We start from the raw sequence: 25743 nt of genomic DNA, 5'->3' as shown, positions 1-25743 counted from the left end.
ATATATATATATATATATATATATATATATATATATATATATATATATATAGTACTAGCTCCGTTCGGCGGCCACGTCCCGACAATCAAAACAAGCGCGCTTCTCGTCTGGTACGTAGAGCGCTTGCGTCAATGTTTTTGAAGGCCCGTAGCTAGCCAACGTGCTAATCCAACATTCAGAACGCTACTGAGATTTTCATAATCAGTAACTTTTTGGTAGCGGTTTTTGGCACCTTATACGCCACCTTACTCGGGGTACGTACTCATTTGGACAATTTCACGAATATCCCGAGCTCGTATTTAACCCACTAAAGTGAGTTTTTCTTATTAGGTAGCACCAGCTCTTGCTAACGCCACCTTAGCCCTAATTTACTTGTGCCGGGTACAGTAGCGTGCTTGATGCTAGCTTTAGCTAACGAAGCTGTTTGTTTATTAGTTACTTACATTCGGGATGTGTTATTTGAATATAACACAATGTACCGCTTTTAAACAAACTATTAAGACTTTATTTGCGGGGCTAATCTTTATTGATATTTAGTTGGCGGACGTTTACTTATCTCACGAGCTAAGCTAACTTCAGGTAGCGTTAACCGTTCAGATGTAGAGGAAAAGTCAATAATAGCTGTCAGAGTTGTCTGCCAAACTATCGACACAACAACTCATTGTTTACCTCGGTTACCTATTAACGGAAGGCTGATTATATGTGCATTGTGTTTGACTTGTAATTAAGATGTTAAAAGTTGTATATCGGTTGTATAATTCAAATGTGATTTTCACACGCCATGCATAAATACAGTGTTAATGAGTTTCACTGTTCCTTCATCAGGCTTGTCCACTTTACACACAGAATGTCCTTCCCTCCTCATTTAAACCGGCCACTGTTGCCGCCTCCTGGGATGCCTCCTCAGTTTGCTGGCTTTGCCTCAGGTAACCAAATGAAACGTAAATGACAGCCCCTTTCATTTTATTTACTTAAATGGTGAACATAGTGTTAAACATTCTCTTTATAGACCAGTAATAGACTAGCAACTTTTATGTTTAGTAAAATAGGGTGTTATTACTGCAAGGTTTCATGTTTGCACTGTTTTAGAGAATTATAAATAATATTCCACAAATGTTGACCAATTACTGTCAAGCAAGGTATTTATTTCTGGACTGCTTTGTTTCAATTTGATGTACATTTTCTTTGGCTGTTTCAGGAACCCCAATGATCCCAGTTCATGTGGGCATCATGACCTCCACCCCTACAGTAATGATGCCTTCCGTGGCAGTGGTCAGTAAACCTCCGGTCCCTAAGAAGGATCTTGTTGCTCTGCGAGCCAAAGACAATGAAGACAGTGGCCCGACCACCACAGTGTTTGTGGGGAACATATCAGAGAAAGCCTCAGACATGTTGATCAGACAGCTGCTGGCAGTAAGGCAACCAAAAGGACTAGATTTTTTTTGTTTTTTTAAGAAAATTACTTGTGTTTTGAATGCCTCTTTTTTGTGCCATAGAAATGTGGTATTGTTCTGAGCTGGAAGAGAGTCCAAGGAGCCTCTGGCAAGCTTCAAGGTAATTCATAAAATATACATCATGCATCATTAGATCAAGAACTACTTTTATCCCTGGCTAACTTGGGAAACTGGCTCTAAATTCTGTCAATTTGTATTTGTTATCCTTTCCAGCTACACTTGACCATAAATTAACCAATTTTGTTTCCATGTCCTTCTGTTGCAGCCTTTGGGTTTTGTGAGTACAAAGAGCCAGAGTCCACACTGCGATCGCTGCGCCTGCTCCATGACCTGCCAATCGGTGACAAAAATCTGTTGGTGAAGGTAGATGCAAAGACTAAAGCGCAACTGGATGAGTGGAAGGCCAAGAAAAAGACTACAAATGGGGTACAATACTGTTTCAGCTAATTACTGGTTATTAGTTTGACAAGTGTATCAACAATATATTTGTTGGTCAGGAGAAGATCATGCACATAGCCTTATCCCACAGCTCTGAATCAACATATCTCAGATTTGTCAAGAATTTTAATTAAAGGCTTTGTTATTGCAGTGACTGAATTAGACTATTAACTCAGACCTAATACAAGGACTTCTTTCTGTACTGACAGAATAAGAAGGCTGAAGAAGAAGGAGGAGATGATGAGGAAGAGGTTCTAGACGAGGAGACAAAGAAGAAGGATCAAATTATTAAAGGTGCGATCGATGGATTGATGCGGGAATATGCTGCTGAACTCAACGCACCTTCACAGGATGAAGACTCCCAGCGACGAAAGAGAAAAAAGGAGAAAAAGGAAGAGGTATACCAACTTTTGTTTACGCTCCTCTGATATCCACTCTTGTTGTCTCGGAACTAGAAATGTGACTTTTTCCTTTCTATTTGTTTTTCTTCAGGATGACATTAACACTATTGATATGGAGGAGGACAAGAGAGACCTGATTTCCAGAGAGATTAGTAAATTTCGTGACACTCACAAGGTAAAGTTACTCCTTTTAATTTTGTAGTTAATATTACAGGTTTTCGACAGCAGCTGCTTACATAGTTCACTTCTAGAGCTTGCACATTTAGTTGACACATTTACCAAGCTTTTCTTGATCTCAGTAACATGCATACTGCGTTACAATTTGGCAGTCCTTAAAATTTACACCACCAAACATCTTAATTCGCTCAATATTATATGAAATGTTTCATATTCAATGTTCAACAACACAAGTAGGCAGACACCTAGTATTTTGTCGCCTTTTCTCAGGGCTGACTAGACACCTGTGACCACCGTAGTAAAACTATCTAGGTGTGACCATTATAGATCCATTCTTCATTCATCACACAAAAATGCATGGAGACGATGTAAAGTTACCTAAAAGCTAATCTATTCATTAAACCCCACCATTATGATAGTGATCATATGGTGACTAAAGCAAGATGAATCTCAGAGCTTTGGAAAAAGTTACGAGGATAGGATGTAAGTATCAGCCTTTATTTACTTTATACATATACTGGGCGCCCCCCTCTTGAGGACTTGCATAGGGGCAACCATGCTGCACTTGTGTGTGTGTGTTGGTCAGGGCTTATAATGCTCTTTATTCAGAGTCAATACATACTTAAGTACTTCCAAATCTTTTGGTCTTCATTTTCTGATAATAGCGGTGGTACCCTGAAAGCCTCAAAGTAGGTGAACCTGTGCGAGTCCTCTCTGAATTATGGTCTGTCTTAATGGTGTTCATGTTGAAGCACAAGGACTCTTGTCAATAACCACTGCAGTGACTTTGGCTGTAGCTTTTTATTATGCTAGTGGGGGGCGCCCTCTCCACAGCAGCACGCAGATCTGAAGACTGACAAGGTGCGTGTTCTCTGTATGTGTTTGTTGTGTGACTTCTCCATCAGTTTCTTCACTCTCTGTCTTTCTTTTCTTTTCTTCAAGATAAATCAGTGAGTTCATGCATGTCATAAAAACTGCACAGGAAGAAACTCAAGAACATAGTCCACATTTTGAAATGATGTCAAAACCAAGTCCTGCAACCAGGGGAAAGATTAAATCAGACAACAAATATTAAGAAGTCAAACAGCAGTACTATTTCTTCCGCTTTTCCATTTTATTTGTCTGCCTTTTGAGAATTACAATTATCAGAACAATAATTGATAATTATTGACAATAACACCAAAAAACAGACAATAATGAATAAATTCTACTCTGTCAGACTGTTCTTATAGCAAAATTAGCAACAGAAATATCTTTCTAAGAAATTAAGACATCACTTAAGTATTTGTTTAGCAAGCCCTGATAGACACTCTACAGAGGTAAGTGAAAAGACACCAAAATGGGCGCAAAACTGAACACCCGTCTTGGGCTGGGCAATATATAGATGATATAAATCATTATCACGATAAGAGACTATATATAGTTGTAGATATTGAGTTAAGTTTTACTGTGATACAGCATGTGTGTTGTCTTGTCCTGGTTTTAAAGGCTGTGTTACAGAAAAGCAATGTAATTTTCTGAACTTAACAGTTCTACTTGTTTTAATACTTAACTGTACCCACTTAGTCATTATATCCACATTAATGATGATTATTTAACAAAAATCTCATTGAAAGTACCCTTGCTATATTGATGAGAAATTTGGACAAATAGTATATATAATATGATATTTGATTTTGGACGCCCAGTCCTTTCAAAATGTCAGAATACATATTGTATATCATCCCATAGCTTAAAAATATCAGTCTAAGTTATCAAAGTGAGACTCCACCAATTTTACTCATTAAAGTGTGTTTACAGGTCTTGGAGTACTACTGCATGTGCAAAATAAGTAGTATCAAGCTTTTTGTGTCTCCAGAGGAAGCTCCATGTAATCTGATCAATTGACTCCAGTGATGTCACTCAGTTACCAAATTGCATTGTGGGTAATTTAGGCACCATGTTTTGAAAAGGAAGTAGAATGAGTGGAGTAAAAGAAGGTGATATCTCTGGTTCTGCTGTATCAATTTTTACCATTAAATTTTAAACTGTTTATAGTGAGTCCATCAGTTATAGACGTGCAATGCAGACTAGTGGATTGTTTTTCAAAACATGGTGCAACCTAGCCCCTGAGTGACATCACAGGAGGCAATTTATCAGAACAGGTGCAGCTTCCTCTGGTGCCACAAAATGCTTTATACTGCTTCCTTTTCACATGGGCCGTAGTACTCATCAAGACCTGTAAACACATGGTGGAGTTACCCTTTCAGGACTTATTGCCTAGCCCTACAACTCCAGACATGATCTGTCCTCGAATAAGGGCACATAAGTAATAAGTAATGATATTTAACCTGAGCTATCTCAGTTTTAAAATTATTGCTAACCTCTTCTGTCCTCTTTCTCATGTCATAAGTTTCCTTCTGTTGACTTGTTTTACACCCAAGGTCTTTAATTCAGTCACTGTTTCTTGCTGAAGACCAGCTGACTGCCTGTGGCTGCACATGACTGTGTTGTAGTTCAAGAATTTATATATGAAATCACCTTATGTTACAGCCGAAGCGGCTTGAAGGTCATGAAAATGAGTGCTCCACGCTTTTTTAAAATTATTTTGTTGCGTTCTCACACACTTTGAGTCAGATTTTGCTCTGACTATAAACGTTGCCATGTCACACCAAAAGCCTTGTGTGTAATGGCCACAAAGTCAGAACTGGGATGCGTGCGTGTGTATGTGTGTCTTTGTAATGAGTCGTGAAGAGCTACTGAAGACTTCTGCAGGGGTAAGACCGTTTCTACAATTTCATTTATCTGTGCACAAATGTAACTGATGTTCATTATGTTCATTTCTTGATTTAGCAATATACCGAATGCCATGCTACTCAAGGTTGTTGTTTTGTTGATGATGATTATGATGATGCTTAAGCAAGACAGAATCCCATAACGTTTTTCCCTTGTATACCGTGTGACCTGCTTTCCTCCCAGGCCTAACTTAAAAGGCTTGTAGGGGCAGCGAAGGGCTGAGTCCATAGTTCAACACCTGTAAGTCACAAACAACTAGTTCACCAAAAGACTGACGCCTGTTTTCTGTTTTTGTTTTCCTTGTTCTGAGAGGAGGACTCTTAAGGAGAGAAAAGGCTTTGTCTTTTGTGGCGCCTTTTTCTCGTAATGAATGCCTCAAGTTGAACTTGTTTCACAGATCTTATTGACCATTAAAGTGGTTTCCAGTTGCATTCTTGCTAAAGTGTAGTTTATACTTTATACTATGTTTGAAGTACAAGGATTTGCTTTAGATCAAAGATGAGGCTGTCCCTCTGGGAGGGAGGGTGTTTTGATCCTTTCAGGATTCCCAGTTAGAATTCCAGCTTCTCTCACAAGCTTTGCATTCATTAGTGTAGGGCTTGTTCCTGTATGAAACCCCTTTAAAAAAAAAAATCTGGAAACCACTTGATCTGTGCACACTAGCCAATTGACTGCAAAGACTCACCGGATCTCATGTGGCATCAGCTGAACCTATGTGTGTTTTGCTCTGCAGAAACTCGAAGAGGAGAAGGACAAGCGGGAGAAGGAGCGGCTGGAGTTTGAACGGGAACGGAGGGAGCGGGAAAAAGAGCGAGAGCGGGAAAGAGAGCGGCGGGACCGCGAGAGGGAGAAGGAGCGGGAGAGAGAGCGGGAGCGAGAACGGGAGCGAGAACGGGAGAGGGACAGAGACAAAGACCGTGACCGCAGGACCAGAGACAGGGAGCGAGAGCGAGACTGGGAGAGGGACAGAAGCCGTGACAGGAGCACTGAGCGCAGCCGATCCAGGTGAAGATAAAACCTCATGCCACAGATTTCAATCAACAGAAAATGTTCAGTTTTAAGTGATTTATATCAACTAAAACTGATGAAATGTCGGAAGTAAGTCCAAAACTATAAGCACACAGTCATCCAGCCTGATTTAGTTTAAAGGGTCCTATACATTGGCAACAGTGTTGCAGATTCATTACATGCCACACTGTGCGAGATGGAGTCTAATAATATCTTGGCTGCAGTCTTGTGTGAGACTGTACAACACCAGTTTTGAGGCAAGTCAGATTGTGCGATGAATGCCAAGTGAATCCTCGCGCTAGGATGTAACTGGAGACATGTCATCAACTTCTTTCCAGCATCTGCAGGAGAAAATCCAAGCTCTGGCTGCTACTTTCAGAATTTTGAGGCCAGTGTTTTAGGATCACTGTTTGTTATAATAACAAAATGAACCCAGTGTGGCGTATAGAGGACTGAAATGGTTCATAGAAGCTTTCCACAGCTGCTTTAGTCCCCAACATAACCACACAGGTGTTTTCATTAATTATGGCCGTTTGAACGTCTTCTCATGACCTTGAAATCTTTAAATTGAGTTAACATTATGTGTTCCAGTTTGAATTTAAGGCTAATCTTACCGTTGTTTTTGCAGGGAGATGAGTCGAGACCGAGACAGAGAAAAAAAACGAGATCAAGAGGATGAAGAGGAGGCATATGAACGCAGGAAGCTGGAGAGGAAACTAAGAGACAAGGAGGCAGCCTATCAGGAGGTAGGGAAGGCTGGGCGGTGTCTAAGATCACTTGTTATCAGTGCATTATGTTTACCCTCCACCACTGTGAGTGCTTGAACTCTGAGTGTGAAACTTGCCCATCATATCGTGCACACAAACATTTTTAGTACAACATGTACATTACTTTCTGCCAACAATCCCACAATTTTATAGAAGTGAAAATGGCTTTCATGCAATTTCTTTGGTGCAAAATGATGATTCATAAGTAAAGTGTCAGTGTTGCTGCTATTAGTAGAGGCAGCGTTATAGGGTGTCACCATTCTCAACATCTACGATTCGATTTGACTTAGATTATAAGGTAATCTCAAACTATTAGCTGTGGCTGTGCCATTGTTAGCCCATCACATTGCATGTGTTAAGATCATTGTGCCTTAACAACTGCTATATACATTTTTAGAAAAGTTAGGGCTATTTTACAGCAACAACTCCCTGAACAAATCATTAAAGGATCTCCGGTAATGATATCAGTTCTGCTCAGTTCAGTTATTACCCCAAGAGTAAACCCTCCTTCCAAACAGATCAGTAAAGGATCTCTGAAAAAAACTTATTTTTAAATAAACATGTCTAATATTGTCAGAGTTACCTGCTGTACCACTCAGATTATCATCTTCATGCAGTCAGGATAAATATCTCAGGACGCAACATGACCATGTATTATCGTGGCTTACCTGATACTGTTTTGACTACAGCGACTAAAAAACTGGGAGCTCAGGGAGAGAAAGAAGGCACGGGATTACGCCAAGGACTCCGAAAGAGAAGATGAGCGGCGACGGGAAATGGTGAGAGCACATTGAAAGGCCACTGATGTTTGTGGAGGTCGACTTGGCTTAGACCTAGTCTTATCTTAAACCCACAAACTTAATAGATAACTTCAAATTCCACTACAGAAAATATTTGAGTACTTGCAGCTTGGTTACAAGTTAGAACTTGGACTTGGTTTATTAGATTCCATGCCTGCTTTATAAAATGTGCATAATGAATGTTTTCATGCTGCCATGATGGAGCCTTGTGCCTTGTTTTTTTTTGTATTTGTGATTAAATTTAATTAGTCAGACATAAAAAATGTGTATGCAGACGTATGTAGGTTGATTATGCTGATCATGAGATTTGAGCGGGGTCTTGTCTTCAGATGAAAGAAGGCAAACGACTGAAGGAATTTCTTGAAGACTATGATGATGACAGAGATGACCCCAAGTACTACAGGTAACAAACTTTTCTTAGGCCAAATACATAAAATAAATATGACATAAATGCACAAATATGCCTGTGAAAATTACTTTTACATCTGATGCCTAGCCTTTAAATAGCTTGAATTTACAGATGTGTGCTGCTTTTGACATCCCTTGAACTCAATGTCAGAAATGTTGTGAATTCTAGATAAACATGTAAAGACTAAACATAGTGAAAATAAAGACGCAGCTTTGTGACCCAGATCTGTAGCAGCAGATGCATTACTGCTGCTATGGCCATTGTTCTGAAGGCTGTTATTTTTGGTGTGACCCCTAGGGGCAGTGCGCTGCAGAAGCGTCTCAGAGACCGAGAGAAGGAGATGGAGGCGGACGAGCGTGACAGGAAGAGAGAGAAGGAGGAGCTGGAGGAGATCAGACAGAGGCTGCTAGACGAGGGACATCCAAACCCAGACGCAGAGCTACGCAGGGTACGCTTGTCTGCAATAATAATGTGTGTATGTCTGGCTGTGTATCTGTAGTGAGTGAGCATGCTTTGTGTTGTCTCTGTGAAGGTCACTTTATCGTCCGAGTCTTTCTGCATTTCTGCACATCTGTGGTGTTCAGATTTCATTGTCTGTTGACCTTCTTTTTTTGTAAAACACTGTGATTGGTTCTTAATCTTCTGCATCTTCTACTTTCTGCCTCTTATTGGTCCAGATGGAGGAGGAAGAGGAGGAGCGTCTGAGACAACCTCCCATCATCCAAGAGCCGGAGCCCGAGGAGGAGCGTGAACGCCACAGGGGTTCCCGTGACCACCGAGACCGGCGACATGACCAGGAGAGAATAGAGCCCCGCACACGGCCCGCCCACTCTGATGACGAGGTGGAAGAGGGTGAGGAAGATGATTATGACAATGACGAAGACAACCCAGACGTGAAGCCATGCTTGAAGCCTACGATGCGGCCCATCACAGCAGCACCCTCGGTGTCGTCGGCCAGTGGTAACGTGTCCCCTAACACGCCGGGAGACGAGTCACCCTGCGGCATCATCATCCCCCATGAAAACTCGCCGCCTGAGGCTCTGCCACAGGAGGAACACCGGCCCAAGATTGGCCTCAGTCTCAAACTGGGTAAGTCTAGTGTCTGAGTTGTTAATTGCAAACTATTTTCATAAATAAAAATAAGTTAAAAAGTTTTTTTTTTCTTTAAGAAAAAATACAAATTCTCTAATTCCAGCTTCTTAAATGTGAATATTTTCTTTGACTATCTTGTATTCACAACTTTTAATATCTTGGGGTTTAGTAAATACTGACATTTTTTTTTCGATTTTCTTTTCTTTTAAGTACCAAAGTAATCGAAAAAATTAAAAACAGTGAAATAATCCTTAGTTGCAGCCGTACAAGAAATGTGCTCTGCAGCATGGAAACATGAGGCTCTCAGAGAAAGACCTAATAATATTAGTCAATTTATCAGTAGTCATACATTTAATTGGTTAACTGGTGCATCAGTTGATAATGATGTAATTAGCAGTTGAGAGGACATTTATCATCATGTCAGCATCAACTTTGCATCCAGTGGTATTCTGACATGGCCAAGAGCTTAACTGCTAAATGAAAATGTGAAGTTAAACTTCATAAAAATAGCCAGATTTTTCTTTTCAACACATGCAGTCATTCTGCTTTAAATATATATGTATAGGTAAATGAAAAAGAGCTTCTTCCTCGATGTTAAAATAACACAGAGAGAAATCCTCCCTTCAGAGAGGCCGTACAGATTTCTCTGCCGACAAGCCGGAATTCACAGCTTGCACCACTAAATGTCTCTTAACCGGATTTGTGTCATTTTAACAACCACCCACCTCACACCGCACTTCTTTTCTCTTATTACACATGCTTTCATTCGACTTGAAAAACTGACAAACACTCTTGACTTGAGACTGATTGAGCCATTCACCTGTATGTAGGAAGCGCAGAAACCCATTTTCAGTAGATATTGAAATTTAAGAGACGTCTACACTGAGAATGATAACAAGAACAAAAACACTGACCGTCAATCAGGGTATCACACTTAAATTTTGATCCCTTGAAAGGTATACAAATTGTACAACTCTTGTACCAGACTCCTCCTATCTTTGAAGAATGTATTAAGCCCATATTCTTCTGGCTTTCTTGTTGTTTATCTGTGTAAAGTACAACATCTAGAGGTCCTTAATACCCATTTTCCTTAGCAGCCAACACAGCCTGAGTATGCAACGCATGCTTGGCACTGTTGTTTACAGATCATTCATCAGTGTCAGATCGTTATCATTATAGTTAAGTGTAAGTGTAAGTTCTTGGTATGGGTGGCCCCTCAGTCCAGATAAACTACCAGCTCATTAACTGACGAGGTAGACGAGGCAGATTTAGGGATGGCTGCACATGACAAGTGAAGTTTGACATAAAAAGCTGCTGGAACATGACAATCATTCATAAAATCTAACTTGAATATCTACGGGTGAATTGTTAACTTCACCATTACACTTCTTTTTCTTACATTAATAGTTTTTCCTTAGTTGAAAGCAATTTTGCATACATTATAAAGGAAATAGTTTTTTGTCTCAGTGGCTAACAAGTACATTGTAGCTGCATGAATTAATTGAAAACTGTATTCAAGAAGCTCCTTGTTGTCTCCACAGGTGCCACAGGAAGCCCCAGTCAACCCAACGTGGTGAAGAGGAAGAAGCTGCCGGTGGACAGCGTCTTTGACAAGTTCGATGACGAGGAGGCCGACGAACAGCCCCGCAAGAGGAAGCTCGTACCCCTGGATTACGACGACGACAAGAGCCTTGGGGTAGATGGAGCCGGACTGTCCAACATAAAGGGGGCTAACACCGAGGAGAAACGCAAACACATCAAGAGTCTCATTGAGAAAATTCCCACAGCGAAGCCTGAGCTGTTCTCCTACCCGCTGGACTGGTCTATGGTTGACACGGTGAGGAGAGAAGGAAAATGTCTTGTGTTTCATTTCACTTGTTTTTAGCCCACTTTTAAAGAGACAAGTTAACTAAGAAGATGACCTTTTGAATTATTATAATCATTAATCATCATCATCAATACAATCATTAGTCAAGTATATTAATTAACTTCTGCCTCTTGATTTTCCTTATGAAAATACTGTTGGCAGATGTTTATACATCTGGTAACACAAAGCCTGTCTTCACCTCTTCCTTTTTAGACGTTAATGGAACGACGTGTCCGGCCCTGGATCAATAAAAAGATTATTGAGTATATTGGAGAGGAAGAGCCAACGTTAGTGGACTTTGTCTGCTCCAAGGTATTGATCATGTGGTTGCCAGTACATTGACTTCATTCAGACTCGCTGGAGAAGTGAAATATGAAATAATTGTGATGTTTTTATCGCTCCTAGGTGATGGCTCACAGTATGCCACAGAGTATCCTGGATGATGTTGCCATGGTGAGTAATGGAACAGAACACACACAAAAAAGCCTCATACTGTTTTCTGCTTTTATGTCATGTGCATGTTGATTGTTAACGTTACTAAGGTAATGGTAGTTTTCACATTTTATCCATTTTAATTTAGTCATAATGTAATAGTGAAAACATTATGTCGGTGGAGATAACCATCTAATTCCATGTCAGATATAGCATACATGGTAGTTTATTATTTGAGAAATAACAATGGCTGTATCATAACTTCATACATTCCGTTGTGTGTCTGACCTGCTGATCATCATCACATTAAGACTGCAGCTCACTCGTCTTTATAGCTATGAATTCATGTTTTTAAACCATGTTGTCGCTCAATAGAGACCCACCTTCATCCACTTCTGCAGATGATATCAGGACCATCCATATCCCTCACTACATCAATAAGCATACATCAAAATAAAGCTGAAATGTTGGCTACTTCATTGATTAGTTGCTTGATAGAAAAAAGCTGTTAGTTTGCTGGTTACTGCATCGTTAATGTGAGAATTTGCAGCCTTCCTTTGTCATTTAATAGTGAACTGAATATCTTCAGGTCTTCAGTAACTTTGAAATAATACCTTCAAATCTGCCGATCTTCAATACCATTTGGAAAATTTGACAAAGCACAGAGGGCAAGAAGTCTCAGATTTTTGTTAAAAGATAAATGTGAAAAGGTGATGACAGAGAGATGTCTTTTTTTTTCTCCTGCCTTGTAGCAGAAAGGACAGCAGAAAGTAGACATTAAAACTTAAGTTTGCTCTAGAAACGTCTTCAGCGAAGCATTAACTCACTGTCGACACTGCAGAAAATAAGTAATGAAACTGTCAAATATTCAGAATCTATGTAACTATCAATATTTCTGACAACTTCAGATCAATGTGTAATGAATTAAGAGATGCTTGTAGCCTACATCAGATTTACTGTTTTCCTTTTTTTTCTTTATTTTGGCATTTTTAGACTTTACTTCTCACTACTACTTTTTCCATTTTCCATTTGCTCCTGCTTTAGGTCCTTGATGAAGAAGCTGAAGTCTTCATCGTGAAGATGTGGAGGCTACTCATTTATGAAACTGAAGCAAAGAAGATCGGACTGGTGAAATAAGCAAAATAACCACTGAATGAAGATAATCGTTTTTTTTTTTTGTTTCTTTCATACAACACGTATAATAGTGTAGCGCAGTTACGTCACCCCAATTTATTCCTCCTCAACATACTCAGGCTACATCTGCCTCCCCTCCGTTTGCAGATGCTGACTGTGTCGGTGTGCTTTTGTGTATATACAGTATGTCATTATTTGACTGGTGAAACAAATTCAGAGAGACACCCAGGACCATTGTTGTGTTGCCAGAGAAGGTCTCTTGGTCCTATACTTTAATCGGTATACATGCCAACACACACATTGTGGGAAGAGTCATCTTCAGGATCACTTTACTTTTCTTGAACTTTTCTTCAAAGTCTCTAAAAGGTGTGAACTCTTGCTTGCAGTTGAATGTAGGTCAAGAGGACGCAGACTTTAGAGTTTGCATTTTACAGGGTTATTTATTCAGGGTTATGAACAAAACTCCAGTTTATTTCTACTGACCACATTTTCCTCATTTACATTCCTGATGAACGTGTTGGCATGTTCTCATCTTCAGACGGTCTCTAAATGCACCTTGTTGTCATTTGAAATGTCTCGACCACAGGATTTCTTGGGTGGTCCCTGCAGCTGTGAAAGCACACGCGTCGTAACCACTATAGGAAAATGAGCTAAAAATGGAAAAAACTGATTCGAGGTTGTGAAGAGGCTCTCCATTTGTTTTTGTATTGGTGAACATTTGAATAAAATTGATTTTTATAACCGTTTCGTGAATCAGAAAATGTATTTTCTCACCACACACTTTCACAAGCTATTGATGTGCCGATGACAAGATTTTGATAGTTCTTCAGTGATTTAGACAATGTTTTTACCCTCATGCTGATTGAAAGTCATAGTTTAGTAGCTCATAAAACACATCTGGAGCTTCAGAGTAAAACACCTCTTCAGCATTCTTCTTAACTGAAGTAGATGAGGACCTGCATAATCATAATCTTTGGAAGCCCTGAGATCCAAAACGTATTTGGAAGGACACTGTGAAGCCGCAGAACTGTTTTGTGGATTACAACACCTGATTCCACTAATCAGCAAGAGGGCGACTAGATGACTGAATCTACATTTTTGGGTGAACATGTCCTTTGTTATAAACTGGACAAGAAATGACAATGTGCTTACTAATTTAAAAATAAAATGACTTTACAGCCACTAGTGATCTAGAGGTGGTTATGATCTGATTCATAAACAACATCATAGCTTAAATTTCGTGATGAAAAAATTAGTAGAATTATATTCCTTGAGGTTTGTAGTAGGACCACCTCATGTTTAGTGTTTAAAAAAATAAAAAATGATACAATCAGATCTATCATAGCAGCTGACAAACACGCATTGAGATCAAAACTTCCAGAACTTTATTGATGCCATGTGAGCTGAGCAGGTCTTGCCAGTAAAAACCCTCAAACTGGAAGAGAAAACAGCACATAAAGTCACCGCTGACCGGTGTCGAGACAGACGAGCTGATGCGCTTCCCCTTCAATCAATCACATCCAGTGACCAGCCAGAGATGAAGCGCCATTGATACTGAAGACACTCTGCTCTTAAAGCAAGAGGTAAGTGAAGGCCACTGCTTGTAAACTGTTTTTTTTTAAATAGAGTTATTGTTTAATCAAATCGATGTACTTAAAAATAGAAACTATGCTGATGTGTAATTGTAATTTAACTCTCCTTGTGTCCGTGTCTGGATAAGGAGACAGCTGATGGCTTCTCCTGAAACAAACCTTGCTAATGAACAAACTGGGACGCTTGCCAATGAACTATTAACGCCAGTTAATGTTTGCAATGTGAAAGTTAACATCTGCTGGACTGACTGACTGTGACCAGGTCAGTCCACATGTCTTCCTCGATGTTTTTTCCCCACCAGCCTTCCTTCCTTCCTTCGAGGACTGGATCTAGTCCTCTGCCTTGGCCTCCATCTCCTCTGCGTCGTCGTCTCCGTCCACCTCTGCGTTCTCCCTCTCTAGCCTCTCCAACTGCCGGGCGAGCTCCGTCTCATCTGTGTCTGTCACCACCTTCGGCTAAAGGAGACAGTTCAGTGTTTAGTTACAATACAACAGAAAAAATTCTGCACACATTCAGAAAAAAGTATATATGCATTAGTTTCTTTTTTTAAGTTGAGAATTAATATTTTTTGGAGAAAAAAGACATTGATAAACAATTGGGAGTTTATGCCCTCAAGTGATGTTTACAGATGTGCAGCAATAGGAGAATGCATTGTTATTAATAAACATAATAATAAATCCTTTAACATGCACTTAGTTTGATTGTTTTTTGTTAATTTATGTGAAAAAGTAAATATCATGTCCTTTTTTGAGACGTTACGTAATTTTCAGAATATCAAATATTTTTAAGAAAACAGAACTGATACTCTGCTGTAGTTTAATGAACAAAAAATACTAGTAGGACATTAGATCAGCAACATTTACTTAAAGATATAAGCTATATGTTGTATATGGATTATTATTACTACCACATTAATGTGTATCTTGCATTTTACTGCAGTAAAAGTTCACGATTGACTTAATTTTGACTCCTCTGTACTGTTGGGTAGTTTAATCTTCAGCGCTTCATCATATTCTTTAAGTTCATCATATATTTGTAGTGTTGCTATAACTGTGAACTAAAACTGTCAGACAAACGTAGGGGAGTATAAAGTGGAATATGAAAAAACGCAAGTGAAGAGCATTTACTTGAATATTTATCTTATCGTACAGTGCTTGCGTAAATGTGCTCAGTGTTCACCCGAGCCTACCTACAACATTAATATTACCTTGGTTTAAAACACACACACACACACACACACACACACACACAGAGAACAGTGTGTGTCTCTCTTCTCCATGTTTACACAGACAAACTGAGGTGGCTCACCTCCATCTGGATGTTAAAGACGCCTCTCTTCTCCTCAATCTTCTCCTTGATGGCAGCCATGGCCTGGTTGAGGACAGACAGGCCCTCTGTGCGCTCCAGAGTGGTCGTGGTCATCACGTAGCGAGGGGGAGCGATCAGGTTGATCTGGGGAGAACAAGATCGCATCTGTCTTATTGACACTGCACCACCGGCGTTTAAACCAACAGCTCTTAAATCTGCCCCAAAACTGGTCATTCTTTATGGCCTGAACAGTGTATGAAATGCAGAGCGTCCTTAAGTTTCATCAGTCAGCAGCAGCATATGAACATCTGGGTGGAGTATCACCTTGATGGGCATGGCCTCTGTGGAGCAGCCGAGTCCGGCCCTGAGAGCCTCCTTCACTGCATCGATGCCCTCATACCCATAGCATGCCACTTCGATGTCTGCAGGGGGAGAGGAAACAAAAGAAGATGGCGTGTTGCTGTAGGTCACATTAAATAAAGGTTTAATGTTACGTTTAAAGTGTATCGTTACCTGCTCTGATTTTGACAGCCTGTGGAGTGAGTCGCCTGTTGATGTTATCGATCAGCACGTTCCTCTCCTCCTCTGTTAGGTCCAAACCATCCAGAATGGCGGGATCTCTGAAGGAGTGAAGATATGTACCATTTGAAACATTATTAGCATGTGTACACGCTTTGTGTCCAAACCGATTTTTAGATGAATATAAGCACTTACGATACAGCCTGTTTGAAGACATCATAGGCTCCGTATCCGGGCCGCTTGTATTTCTCATCGAAGACCCAGGCGGTACGCTGGTACAGGCTCTCTAGCTGCTCGTCCTTACTGTAATCCAGCACCTCTGCCACGTGTCGCAGGATGCTGTACACCTGCAGACACAACAACCGCTGTTACTTTATTGTGAAATTGTCAGAAAGTTCATGAGAGATCAACAAAAACACCATCAGGTGTTTGTCAGAATCCCTTTTTGGGAAAAAAATCTAAAATGAAAAACAGAGCAAGCTTTCTGGGCACATTTTCACTCACGGTTTTAGATTTGGTGAATTTGTCTTCACACTTGATGGCCTCCTCTGGTGAAACTCTTCTTTTCGATAAATCGATGTATCCTAAAGACACAGCAGAGAACATGTGTTCTGACGTTTTCTTCATGGCATCAGTTATTCAGGATAATCTCACAGGACAGAATCGGAACTGAAATTAGAGCAGGGGGAGATGGCTGACGAAGCGTTAATCCAAGATCACATAATTAAATGAGCTCCAGTCAAACCTCAAATGGAGAAAAACAATGTATAAAACATGACCGAAATGTGGTTTTCATATTTCTTTCATATAGTGATTTATGAATGTCACAGCTCCACACAGCTGTGATGTTTCCACCTGCCAATAGTTTTCATCTTTCCAGTGGAGCAGAAGCTTCAGTGGATGCTGAAGTCACAAGCAGGTCATGATTTACCTCTATTACTCCGTCCAGTTTATCTCGTGATTAAAGATCAGTCATATACTTTTGCTGTGGTTGGTACATTACGTCCGTTCCACCCGCCACTTCAGCACTGGCAGCCGAGAGTTTTCCTGCCCTGTGCACCTTTGAAAGACAATAAACTTCAGCTCTAGGGGTCAGTCCCCTCCTGCCTGCACTCACCCTTCTCTTTGTCTACTCGGATGACGACCACGCACTCGTTGCGGCCTATGCGGATGAGCTTGTTGATGGAGCGGATACGTCGACGTGACAGCTCGCTCAGGAGGATCATGCCCTCGATGTTGTTGTACTCCAAAAGGCTGACGTAGGCGCCCATCTCGGCGATGGACCTCACGTTCACCATTACAACATCCTCCACCTCTGGGAACCGGTGCTGGTAAAATCGACAGCTGAGCCCCGGCATCGCTGACGGAGCAGAAACAAAAGAGAGAAAATGTTGTTTACAAATCCTCATAGAGCTGGTGATCAGCCTGTAAAAACATTATTTTAATGACAGTGTAATGGATTAAGTTTTTATGGGGGAGCTTCATGAAGTTTGACAAAATATCATGTAATAAAAGTTACATCACTTATGGTTTGACTATGACAATTTTTGGGGGAAAAGGGAAACTGCATGTGTAAATATTGCAAGGTGCTGGCATCTACTTGTACTTGTAGGGTCAAACAAACATGTAAAAAAACTAAAATGTGAGGAGGATGTCTGTCTCTGCTGCTTCGGCGCTGACCAGGAACTTCAACCCATTTTTACAGAAGCAATTCAGAATTGCTGAGTTGTCCTTTTAAAATGGTTGCGTCACATTTTTCTGCATGTTCATTACTGTGCAGATCAGTTTTAAGTTGTGAATTTGATGATGAGGATAATATCTGGATCAGAGGTTCAGACAAATAACAAAGAGGTTATTCTAGTGGGTGTAGGCACGAAATGAACAGTTTTACCTTTAATACTTCTTGCATTCCTTATTTCATTTGCTTTTGTCTTGTGGAAAACCATAAAGTAAACTCTTCAGCTGAAAATATGCTACGTGATAAAGTGTTCTCGTGCCTGTATGTTTTCATATGCCATCAACCTGCCAGGGGACAGCAGAGACGTTCTGCAGTACTGGTTGTGTTATTTTACCTGTCAGTGCTTATGTGTTGTGTCTTTTTTTTTTTTAAATTTGTTGACCAGGGGCAATTTAGCTTGTATGGCTAAACATGTGACATTTACATGACAGACTATGATGTCTCATGTTAATTAATCAACATTGCCCCTTCTTTAGATAAAATGAACTTGAACATAACAAAATACTTTTAAAAAAAAAACTGTGTTCACTCACTATCTGGTCACAACCATGATCTGTTAACTATGATAGGACAGCTTCAGAGAGTTGGCAGGAAACAGGGTGAGAGAGAGGTGGGGGTGGCACTCAGCAATGGGGCCCCGGTTGGGACCCGAACCCGGGGCCGCTGCAGCGAGGACAAAGCCTCTGTACATGGGATGTCAGCTCTACCAACTGAGCTAATCGCTCCTTTATAGCTTTATTCTGAAGAAGTCATCATAACAAGCCTTAAATGTCAGGGACCATCCATCTACAAGCCATGGAAAGCAAATAATGCATCATAGAGATGCACAGCATACATATATAGATGTTAACACAACATCTAATTGCAGCTATGGAGCATTAAATCGTCTTTTCTCATGAAACCATGACTTTTCTTAACCCCAGGTGTGCATTAACATCAGGCTGTCAACACGTAACATGTACGTTTATTACTTATCTTAGGTGTTTAAAACATTGGTTAACATAAGCATTAAATAAGTCCATAAGACCATTTAAATTATTGATGCCTTGGATCAAATCGCTTAATCGTTTAAAAAAAAAAATTACTGACATGGTCTTACATCAAGAATTCAGATGAAGGTTAGATGCAATGATTTAAAGCAAACACGCTCAGCTGCCAGATAACAAGGCTAGATCACAAAAATAAAACAAGTGATGGGTACCAGTTTTGTGGGAACTGTTACACTAATGTGTGAGTTCACATTCATAGTAGTTGTCTGAAGACTTAACATGTGGTGCTATACTTGGGAAGGCTTCCCACATTTAATCTACCATCAGTGATATAAAAGGAGCAGGCCTTATATGAGAAACACCCCTCAAATGTTAGATAACAGTCCAGATCCATTTGTGTGACACATTGTTCATCGTGTTTCAGGGTGGTTTTCACCTCCAGCAGGTCAAATGACTGAACTTTACCTGGGAAATATCACCCAAATGCCTGCACGGTCCTGAAGCCGTACTAAGCGAACAGGCAGTGGTGACGCTGGTGGTTTTATTTCACATTTATCGCTGTGAATGGGATGATGCAATGCAGACAAATGAGAAGCCCCTCACTGTTTCAGTGAGGAGCGAAAACTGACATTAACAAACACTAAAGTAACCTCTCATAAAAACATTCGAGCACGTTAATAGCGACTACAAGTAATTGCGTAATTACATTTAACACTACCTGACGAGAATGTATTTTAAAACAGAAAACAGTCACTTTAATTCCCGTTAGCTTCCTAGCTATTAACCCGGTTCCCTACTCACATGCGGCACATGCACCAGTGTCGAGGCTAGCAGCTAGCTAGCCAGCTAGCTAGCAGCCCTGTCTGTTCACTTCACCCTGGCAAACACCCCTTTCATTGGCACAAACTCACCTGTGTCATGTGGTTACAGGACGATACACTGAAATGTTCTGCACTGGAATTATCCAAATGTCCGATTATGTGCTCTTGGATGATTTTTTAAATGAAGACTTCGGGCCCGCTAGCTCACATTCATGGGTGTGCTAATTTCTCGACCCGGAAAAGATCGTCAGAGCTTTCCGACGCGCGCATGCGCACAACGCGCTCGGTCTAGTCACATGACCAGAGGCCAGCTGATCATCACCGTACGGAGAGTCGGACAAGATCACGAGCATCAGTCCGATCACTGCCTCTAATCCTGCACGGAAAACAGCGATTTTCTAAATTAATCAAGGAGTACACTAGCTAACGCGTTAGTGTTAATTTTAGGTAACGGGATTAAAAAAAAAGACGGCAACTGTCGACCAAAGGACGAGAAGATGTCTGGAAAAGACAGGATCGACGTTTTCCCCTCCAGAATGTAAGCAGCTTGTTTGCTAGCTAGTTGCTAACCCTCTGTAGCTTCTTAACCAGATAATATAACGCTGTCTTGTGTGACTTGTTGCTCTCCAGTGTCTAAGATTTGCTGCTCTTTCCTGTTGCTTTTATCACACGAAGGGATCACAGTGTTGTTCTGCATTGTGATTCAGACCTAAATATACTCCATTAGTGCCGTGCTGCTGTGTAAAAGAGGAAGACTTCTGTCATGTGACGTTAACAACATGATCACAGTGTGAGTTGTCAGTCTGTAGCATACTGACCTCCAGACTTTAGATTTTAACATTGTGTAACTTGAATATTTGCCGAAATTCCTTTTTGGTCTTAAAGGTCCAGTCATTGTACTGTAATTATTCAGTCGTGTCAACTTATTCCAAGCCCTTTCCTCTAGATGGGAGATGTGTCTGATCGATACTTGGATGAAATTTGTAAAGTCCTTGGTTAAATATATCAGTGAGTTTGGACTTGGATGTAGATCAGCAACTACTTGCTGAGTTTATTGGTCTGAATACATTAAAAATGCTGATTTGATCAAATATACACACCTATATGTGCTTTGGAGGAAAATGGACACATAAATATGATTATGAATGTGTGGTAATGATCTTTTGCAGGGGATGACCAATATGTATTTTTCAGAGCTGATACTGATTATTAACTAAAAATCGGAGCCGATATTCATTTGCCAAAAAAATAAAAATCTTTGTGTTGAAGTACATTTTTGAGGTACTTTACTTAAGTATTTTCATTCTTTTTTATTTTATACTTCCGCTCCTCAACATTTTTTTTGATAACTTTACTTAGTAGTTACTTTGCAGATTCAGATTGCTCGGTGTTGATACACATCACAAGTAGTAGCCTGTATCAGATAGTGTTGTGGACAGGACATAGAGAGGAGACTAAAGACAAAGGCTCCATCAGTATCAGAGGCATAGATTTCTGAAGTTCTGAATATATTTAATCAGCAATTGTACACAATAAACAATAATTGGAATAGAGAAAGCTGAATATTGGTTGATGTTCAGTCTCACAAAAGCGAGAATGTAATGTGACAATAACTCACCAGCTGTGACTGCACATACATTTTCCACCAAACTGAGTCTGTCGCAGTGAATCAACTGAAGCTGCTTTAAAACTAGTAAATAAAAGAACACAGTCACACACACACACACACACATACACACACCTAACAAAATAATTATAAAAAACGATCAATGGTCAATATGTTCATTACGAAGCTGCAAAGCTGAGTGAAAGCATAGGAGAGAACAAATCTTAACATGAACAATACACGGATATCTGTGTTCTCAATAGATTGTCACACAGCTGCTGTTTCTTTGCAGTCATACATTGTCAATTCATTTAATAAAGCCATCCTTCTGTTGAAGGGGTACGATGAAGAAACACATGAGCCTGTCAGAGGGAAGACAAAAATGGCTGCCTGCCAGCTCGCAATTTTTTTTTATAAAGAGCTGGACAGGAGGAACATTTGCTCCAGCTTTAATAAAACATGTCTTACCTCTGTCTTTAGTGTCGTTTACACTGGGGATGCTGGGGACACGTCCCCATTACTGTCAGAAATGACCATTTTTGTCCCCTGCCACATTTTAAAAGCATGCTTATTTAAACATGAGCTGAAACCTCACAAGATCCCCTCGTAACATTTCTTCGGATTGCCGATGTTGAAGACCATTTAAAATATGTAGTTTTCATCTGAGCCCTTACGTCCCCACTGCTTTTGCTCTTGAGTGCTGTGCTGAGAAAAAAACTGGTGTGTGTGAACATCTCGATGAATCTCTGTCTCTTTATCCTGAAATAATCTACCCTTGAAAAGTCTTTGACTTGTATAATTTCAAGAGAGTACCAACCCATCTTATATATATATGTTCCGTACCTGCCGCAGGACATTACTGACGTTGTCTTAGCCCGTATGTCCCCACCACTTTCCAACACAGGGTGACCTTGACCTCTGTAAATGGTTAAATTCTGTATACTGAGGCATCCAGAGTGAGTTTGTTCTGTTTGGGCTCGCAGGGCTCAGACCATCATGAAGGCTCGGCTGAAAGGAGCTCAGACCGGCCGCAACCTGCTGAAGAAGAAATCCGACGCTCTCTCCATGCGCTTCCGCCAGATCCTCCGTAAAATCATCGAAGTCAGTTAATTAAAAAAAGGATTTGACCACTCGCTCCCATGCATGTATTTCTGCAGTATCTCCACAGAGTGCTTTTCTAATGATCCACTTTGCCCTTTTGTTTCTCTTCCGCAGACTAAGACTAAGATGGGAGAGGTGATGAGGGAGGCGGCCTTCTCTTTGGCTGAAGCCAAATTTGCAGCTGGAGACTTCAGGTGAGAACCAGAGAGAGATCATGTGATGTGATGCTGTGTTGTTTCGTACGGCTGCGTCTGTAACTCCCATCTGTAAATCTGTCCACAGCACAACTATAATCCAGAATGTCAACAAAGCCCAAGTGAAGGTCCGAGCCAAGAAAGACAACGTGGCTGGTCAGCACCAAAGACATCATCTGTTTACTTATTTTTCACTGTCGATGAGAAAAGTTCTCATGCAGATGTGTTTCTCTCTTCCAGGTGTTACCCTTCCAGTTTTTGAGCACTACCAAGAAGGCGGGGACAGTAAGTCGAGTTTAGATTACATTCTGTCAACTAGATCGTAGTGAGTCCTCCTCACCCTCACTGTGTTTCTCAGGTTATGAGCTGACTGGTCTGGCCAGAGGAGGAGAGCAGCTCTCCAGGTTGAAGAGGAACTACGCCAGAGCTGTGGAGCTGCTGGTGGAGTTGGCCTCCTTACAGGTAGGGGGCGGTGTGACGGAAGTACACTGAGGTTCTGAGTGTTGCCAACTTATGTTACTGTCCGGGTTCGCACAAACTCTTGAAAGTTTGGAAAATGCTTACATTTTTAGCTGCAATTTTGTTAAGGTGAGCATTTTCTTTTTTTATTGTGCTTAGATTTTAATACACTACTTGAAAAATGACTGATTGTCAAACACATGTACGTGTTTCATGGACTCAATCACTCATGTAAACCAAAAAAAAATTTTTATTCATCAGATTGAATCATTCTGTCGTCGACAGCTGGTTTTAAAAAGTGGCAATATACACTGAATGCTCAGGAAGTCAAAAAATTATCTTTCACAGGTTTTTAGCGATGTATTCGATTTGACGATACAGGCTTCAAGAGTCTGGAAAGTTTTGGTTTGGGTACCTTGAAAGTGCTTGAACTTACTCTTAAACAGCTGAAGGAAGCCTGGACTTTATACTTCTACTGGAAAACAAATTAGAAGGAAATATTGTGCTTTTTATTCACTACTTTTATTTATAGCTATGGTTACTGGCTTCTCTGCAGGTTGAGAGTTTACATACAAAACGTGATCAGCATTCATACGATGACGCATCCATTAGAACAACCCAATAACATGGAAAATATTAACATAACATCCTAAACGGCCATTTAGCATCATTTTTGAATATTTTGTCTTGTCACTAGCACTTGGATGATTTTAAATGAAATGCTTGTAAAATAACAGTAAAAGAGGGTCATTCTGCCTGCTTTCTGTCTTCAGACGTCTTTCGTTACTCTGGATGAAGCCATTAAGATCACCAACCGCCGTGTGAATGCCATCGAGCATGGTAAACTCGCAGCTTTTCACGTGATTGTTACCTTTTTCCCTCGAAGACCGAGACTGTAGCTCATCTTTTGCTCTTTGTCCCACCTTGCAGTGATTATTCCCCGGATTGATCGCACCCTCACCTACATCGTCACAGAGCTGGATGAGAGAGAACGAGAGGAGTTCTACAGGTGAATACGTTTAGTTAAGCAGGGTCTCAACATTATCTGATGCTCTTTCAGAACAAATTTAAGAATGAGTTTTGGACAAATCATCTTATTTTTTTATTGAAGCACTGCAGGTTAGTATAAAGGTAGGTTTCATGTAGAAACATGGCTCTTAGATTGAGTTAGGTTTACCTACATGTTACCAGTTACAGGTATGTTCAAGTAATCAAGTAAAAAGAGTTGAGTGTTGGGTTCAGCGCTTTGCAGATTTGTAACATCAGAAATGTGGTTTTCCACGTTAAGGAGCTCAACTCATTGAGACCAAAAGAAGCTAAACGATGGATAAATTAATTAGATAAAATGTTTTTGGGGCAATTTGTGACTTGTCAAATTCCAATTTTTGACTATTTAAGGACTTATGGTCTATTTTAAGGACTTCTAAACACCCTCTCAAATAGCTCTTTTCCCAATTAAGTGTTCAGCTGCAGCCGTCTCATGAATGATTATTTCCTGCTGACCACTCAGTCATTTACACTGTCACTACCTTGATGTTTTTTTGTTTTGTTAAAACAATGAAAACGTGCCTTCCTCTTCCAGGCTGAAGAAGATCCAAGAGAAGAAGAAGCAGCTCAGGGAAAGGACAGAAAAGGAGATCGCAGAGCGCTTGGCTAAGCTGGGTCCCATCGCAGAGCCGGCCAACATGCTGACGGAGGAGATGGATGAGGACCTGCTGTTCGAGTGAACGGACTCCGACTTCGCCCATCACCACCCTATTTATTCAGTGCCTCTCAGGCCACGTCTCTGTCTTCTCATGCAAGTGATGAAAGTTGTTTTTGTTTTTTTTTGTGCGTGTGTACTTGTCTGTGATTTGTTCTGTGGTTTCAGTGCTGGAAGGTGCTGCATGTTTGCAGATCTGTCACTGTACAGAGCCCACGAGGGACTCAGTTCACTATGATAATCTAAGTAATAAGAATATAAATATGTTTACACGCGGCTTGTGCGTGAAATTCACAAAGCATTCCGTGTGACTTGTACATATTTCCCCACAACATTTCGAGCCCTTGCATGCTGTAAAGCTTAAGGTGGTTGTAGATGTCAGAGAGTGTGTGAGTCTGTGTTGTGGAGGCCCGTCCCGCCGCTGACCTCATGTCACGGGGGGTTGCTGTTACCTCATTAGAGGATGTTTACCATTGTACCAGAAACTCCTGATGAAACCCTGCTGTAACACTCTGTGATCAAGTCAACAAAGCCCAGAACTTCATCCAAATAAAGATGTTATCAATATCCAACCAGTGATTACAGTATTACTTGCAACGATTCTAGCTTTTAAATGTTGGAACAGTTTACAATCAGTCACACAGGCTTTTGCTCCAACATGCAAGACCCTTTGTGTCAAGTGTAAAGAAAAAAAAAGGGGGGGGGGGCTTGGGTGACATTTTTCAAAAGTGCAGGGAAACATTTTGTGTGTTTGGGTAACACAACGAGGTGATGAATGGCAGCCACCTTGCACCAGAATGCAACATTTAACACGTTATCTTCAGCTACTGCAGGACTTTCCAAGAGACCAGTTAGACTGGCTTGCACCAGATCTTAATTGAAGATTGGTTCTAATCAGAGTTTAGTAAAACTAGGTTCAATAGGAGTAAAAACTGATTGAAATTACACAATTAAAAACC

At 40.6% G+C, this 25743-nt stretch overlaps 3 protein-coding genes across 4 annotated transcripts; 2 read left to right on the top strand and 1 right to left on the bottom strand.

Annotated features, from left to right (window-relative positions):
• The first annotated feature begins 102 nt into the window (after positions 1-102).
• On the top strand, positions 103-13500 carry rbm25b (RNA binding motif protein 25b). Of its 2 annotated transcripts, none has more exons than XM_037085463.1 (17): positions 103-254; positions 826-926; positions 1199-1413; positions 1497-1554; positions 1720-1880; positions 2102-2290; positions 2385-2468; positions 5979-6250; positions 6882-6999; positions 7710-7799; positions 8150-8223; positions 8527-8677; positions 8907-9318; positions 10863-11158; positions 11402-11500; positions 11594-11641; positions 12665-13500. In XM_037085463.1, the coding sequence occupies exons 2-17, from the start codon at positions 848-850 to the stop codon at positions 12755-12757; spliced, it is 2439 nt and encodes an 812-aa protein (XP_036941358.1). In that variant the 5' UTR covers positions 103-254; positions 826-847; the 3' UTR covers positions 12758-13500. The 2 variants fall into 2 exon arrangements, with proteins under 2 accessions (XP_036941358.1, XP_036941359.1); XM_037085464.1 differs by having other exon boundaries at positions 118-254; positions 847-926.
• A 616-nt stretch (positions 13501-14116) lies between these two features.
• eif2s1b (eukaryotic translation initiation factor 2, subunit 1 alpha b) lies at positions 14117-19967 on the bottom strand. The gene is made up of 8 exons (XM_037085465.1): positions 19813-19967; positions 17292-17534; positions 16679-16758; positions 16370-16521; positions 16169-16275; positions 15980-16077; positions 15656-15799; positions 14117-14802 (listed from the first exon to the last, which is right to left on the bottom strand). Exons 2-8 carry the CDS (start codon positions 17530-17532, stop codon positions 14677-14679), a joined length of 948 nt encoding a protein of 315 aa, XP_036941360.1. The 5' UTR covers positions 17533-17534; positions 19813-19967; the 3' UTR covers positions 14117-14676.
• Positions 19968-20047: 80 nt separating this feature from the next.
• Positions 20048-25356, top strand: atp6v1d (ATPase H+ transporting V1 subunit D). Its single transcript, XM_037085466.1, has 9 exons — positions 20048-20260; positions 22312-22429; positions 22544-22623; positions 22712-22779; positions 22864-22908; positions 22982-23085; positions 23856-23922; positions 24013-24091; positions 24665-25356. The coding sequence occupies exons 1-9, from the start codon at positions 20220-20222 to the stop codon at positions 24807-24809; spliced, it is 747 nt and encodes a 248-aa protein (XP_036941361.1). The 5' UTR covers positions 20048-20219; the 3' UTR covers positions 24810-25356.
• Positions 25357-25743: the final 387 nt, after the last annotated feature.

The sequence above is a fragment of the Acanthopagrus latus genome, chromosome 22, assembly GCF_904848185.1.
Source record: "Acanthopagrus latus isolate v.2019 chromosome 22, fAcaLat1.1, whole genome shotgun sequence".
Lineage (NCBI taxonomy): Eukaryota > Metazoa > Chordata > Actinopteri > Spariformes > Sparidae > Acanthopagrus > Acanthopagrus latus.
Note: the sequence above shows the minus strand (reverse complement) of the source record. Positions and strands in the feature narration are given on the sequence as shown.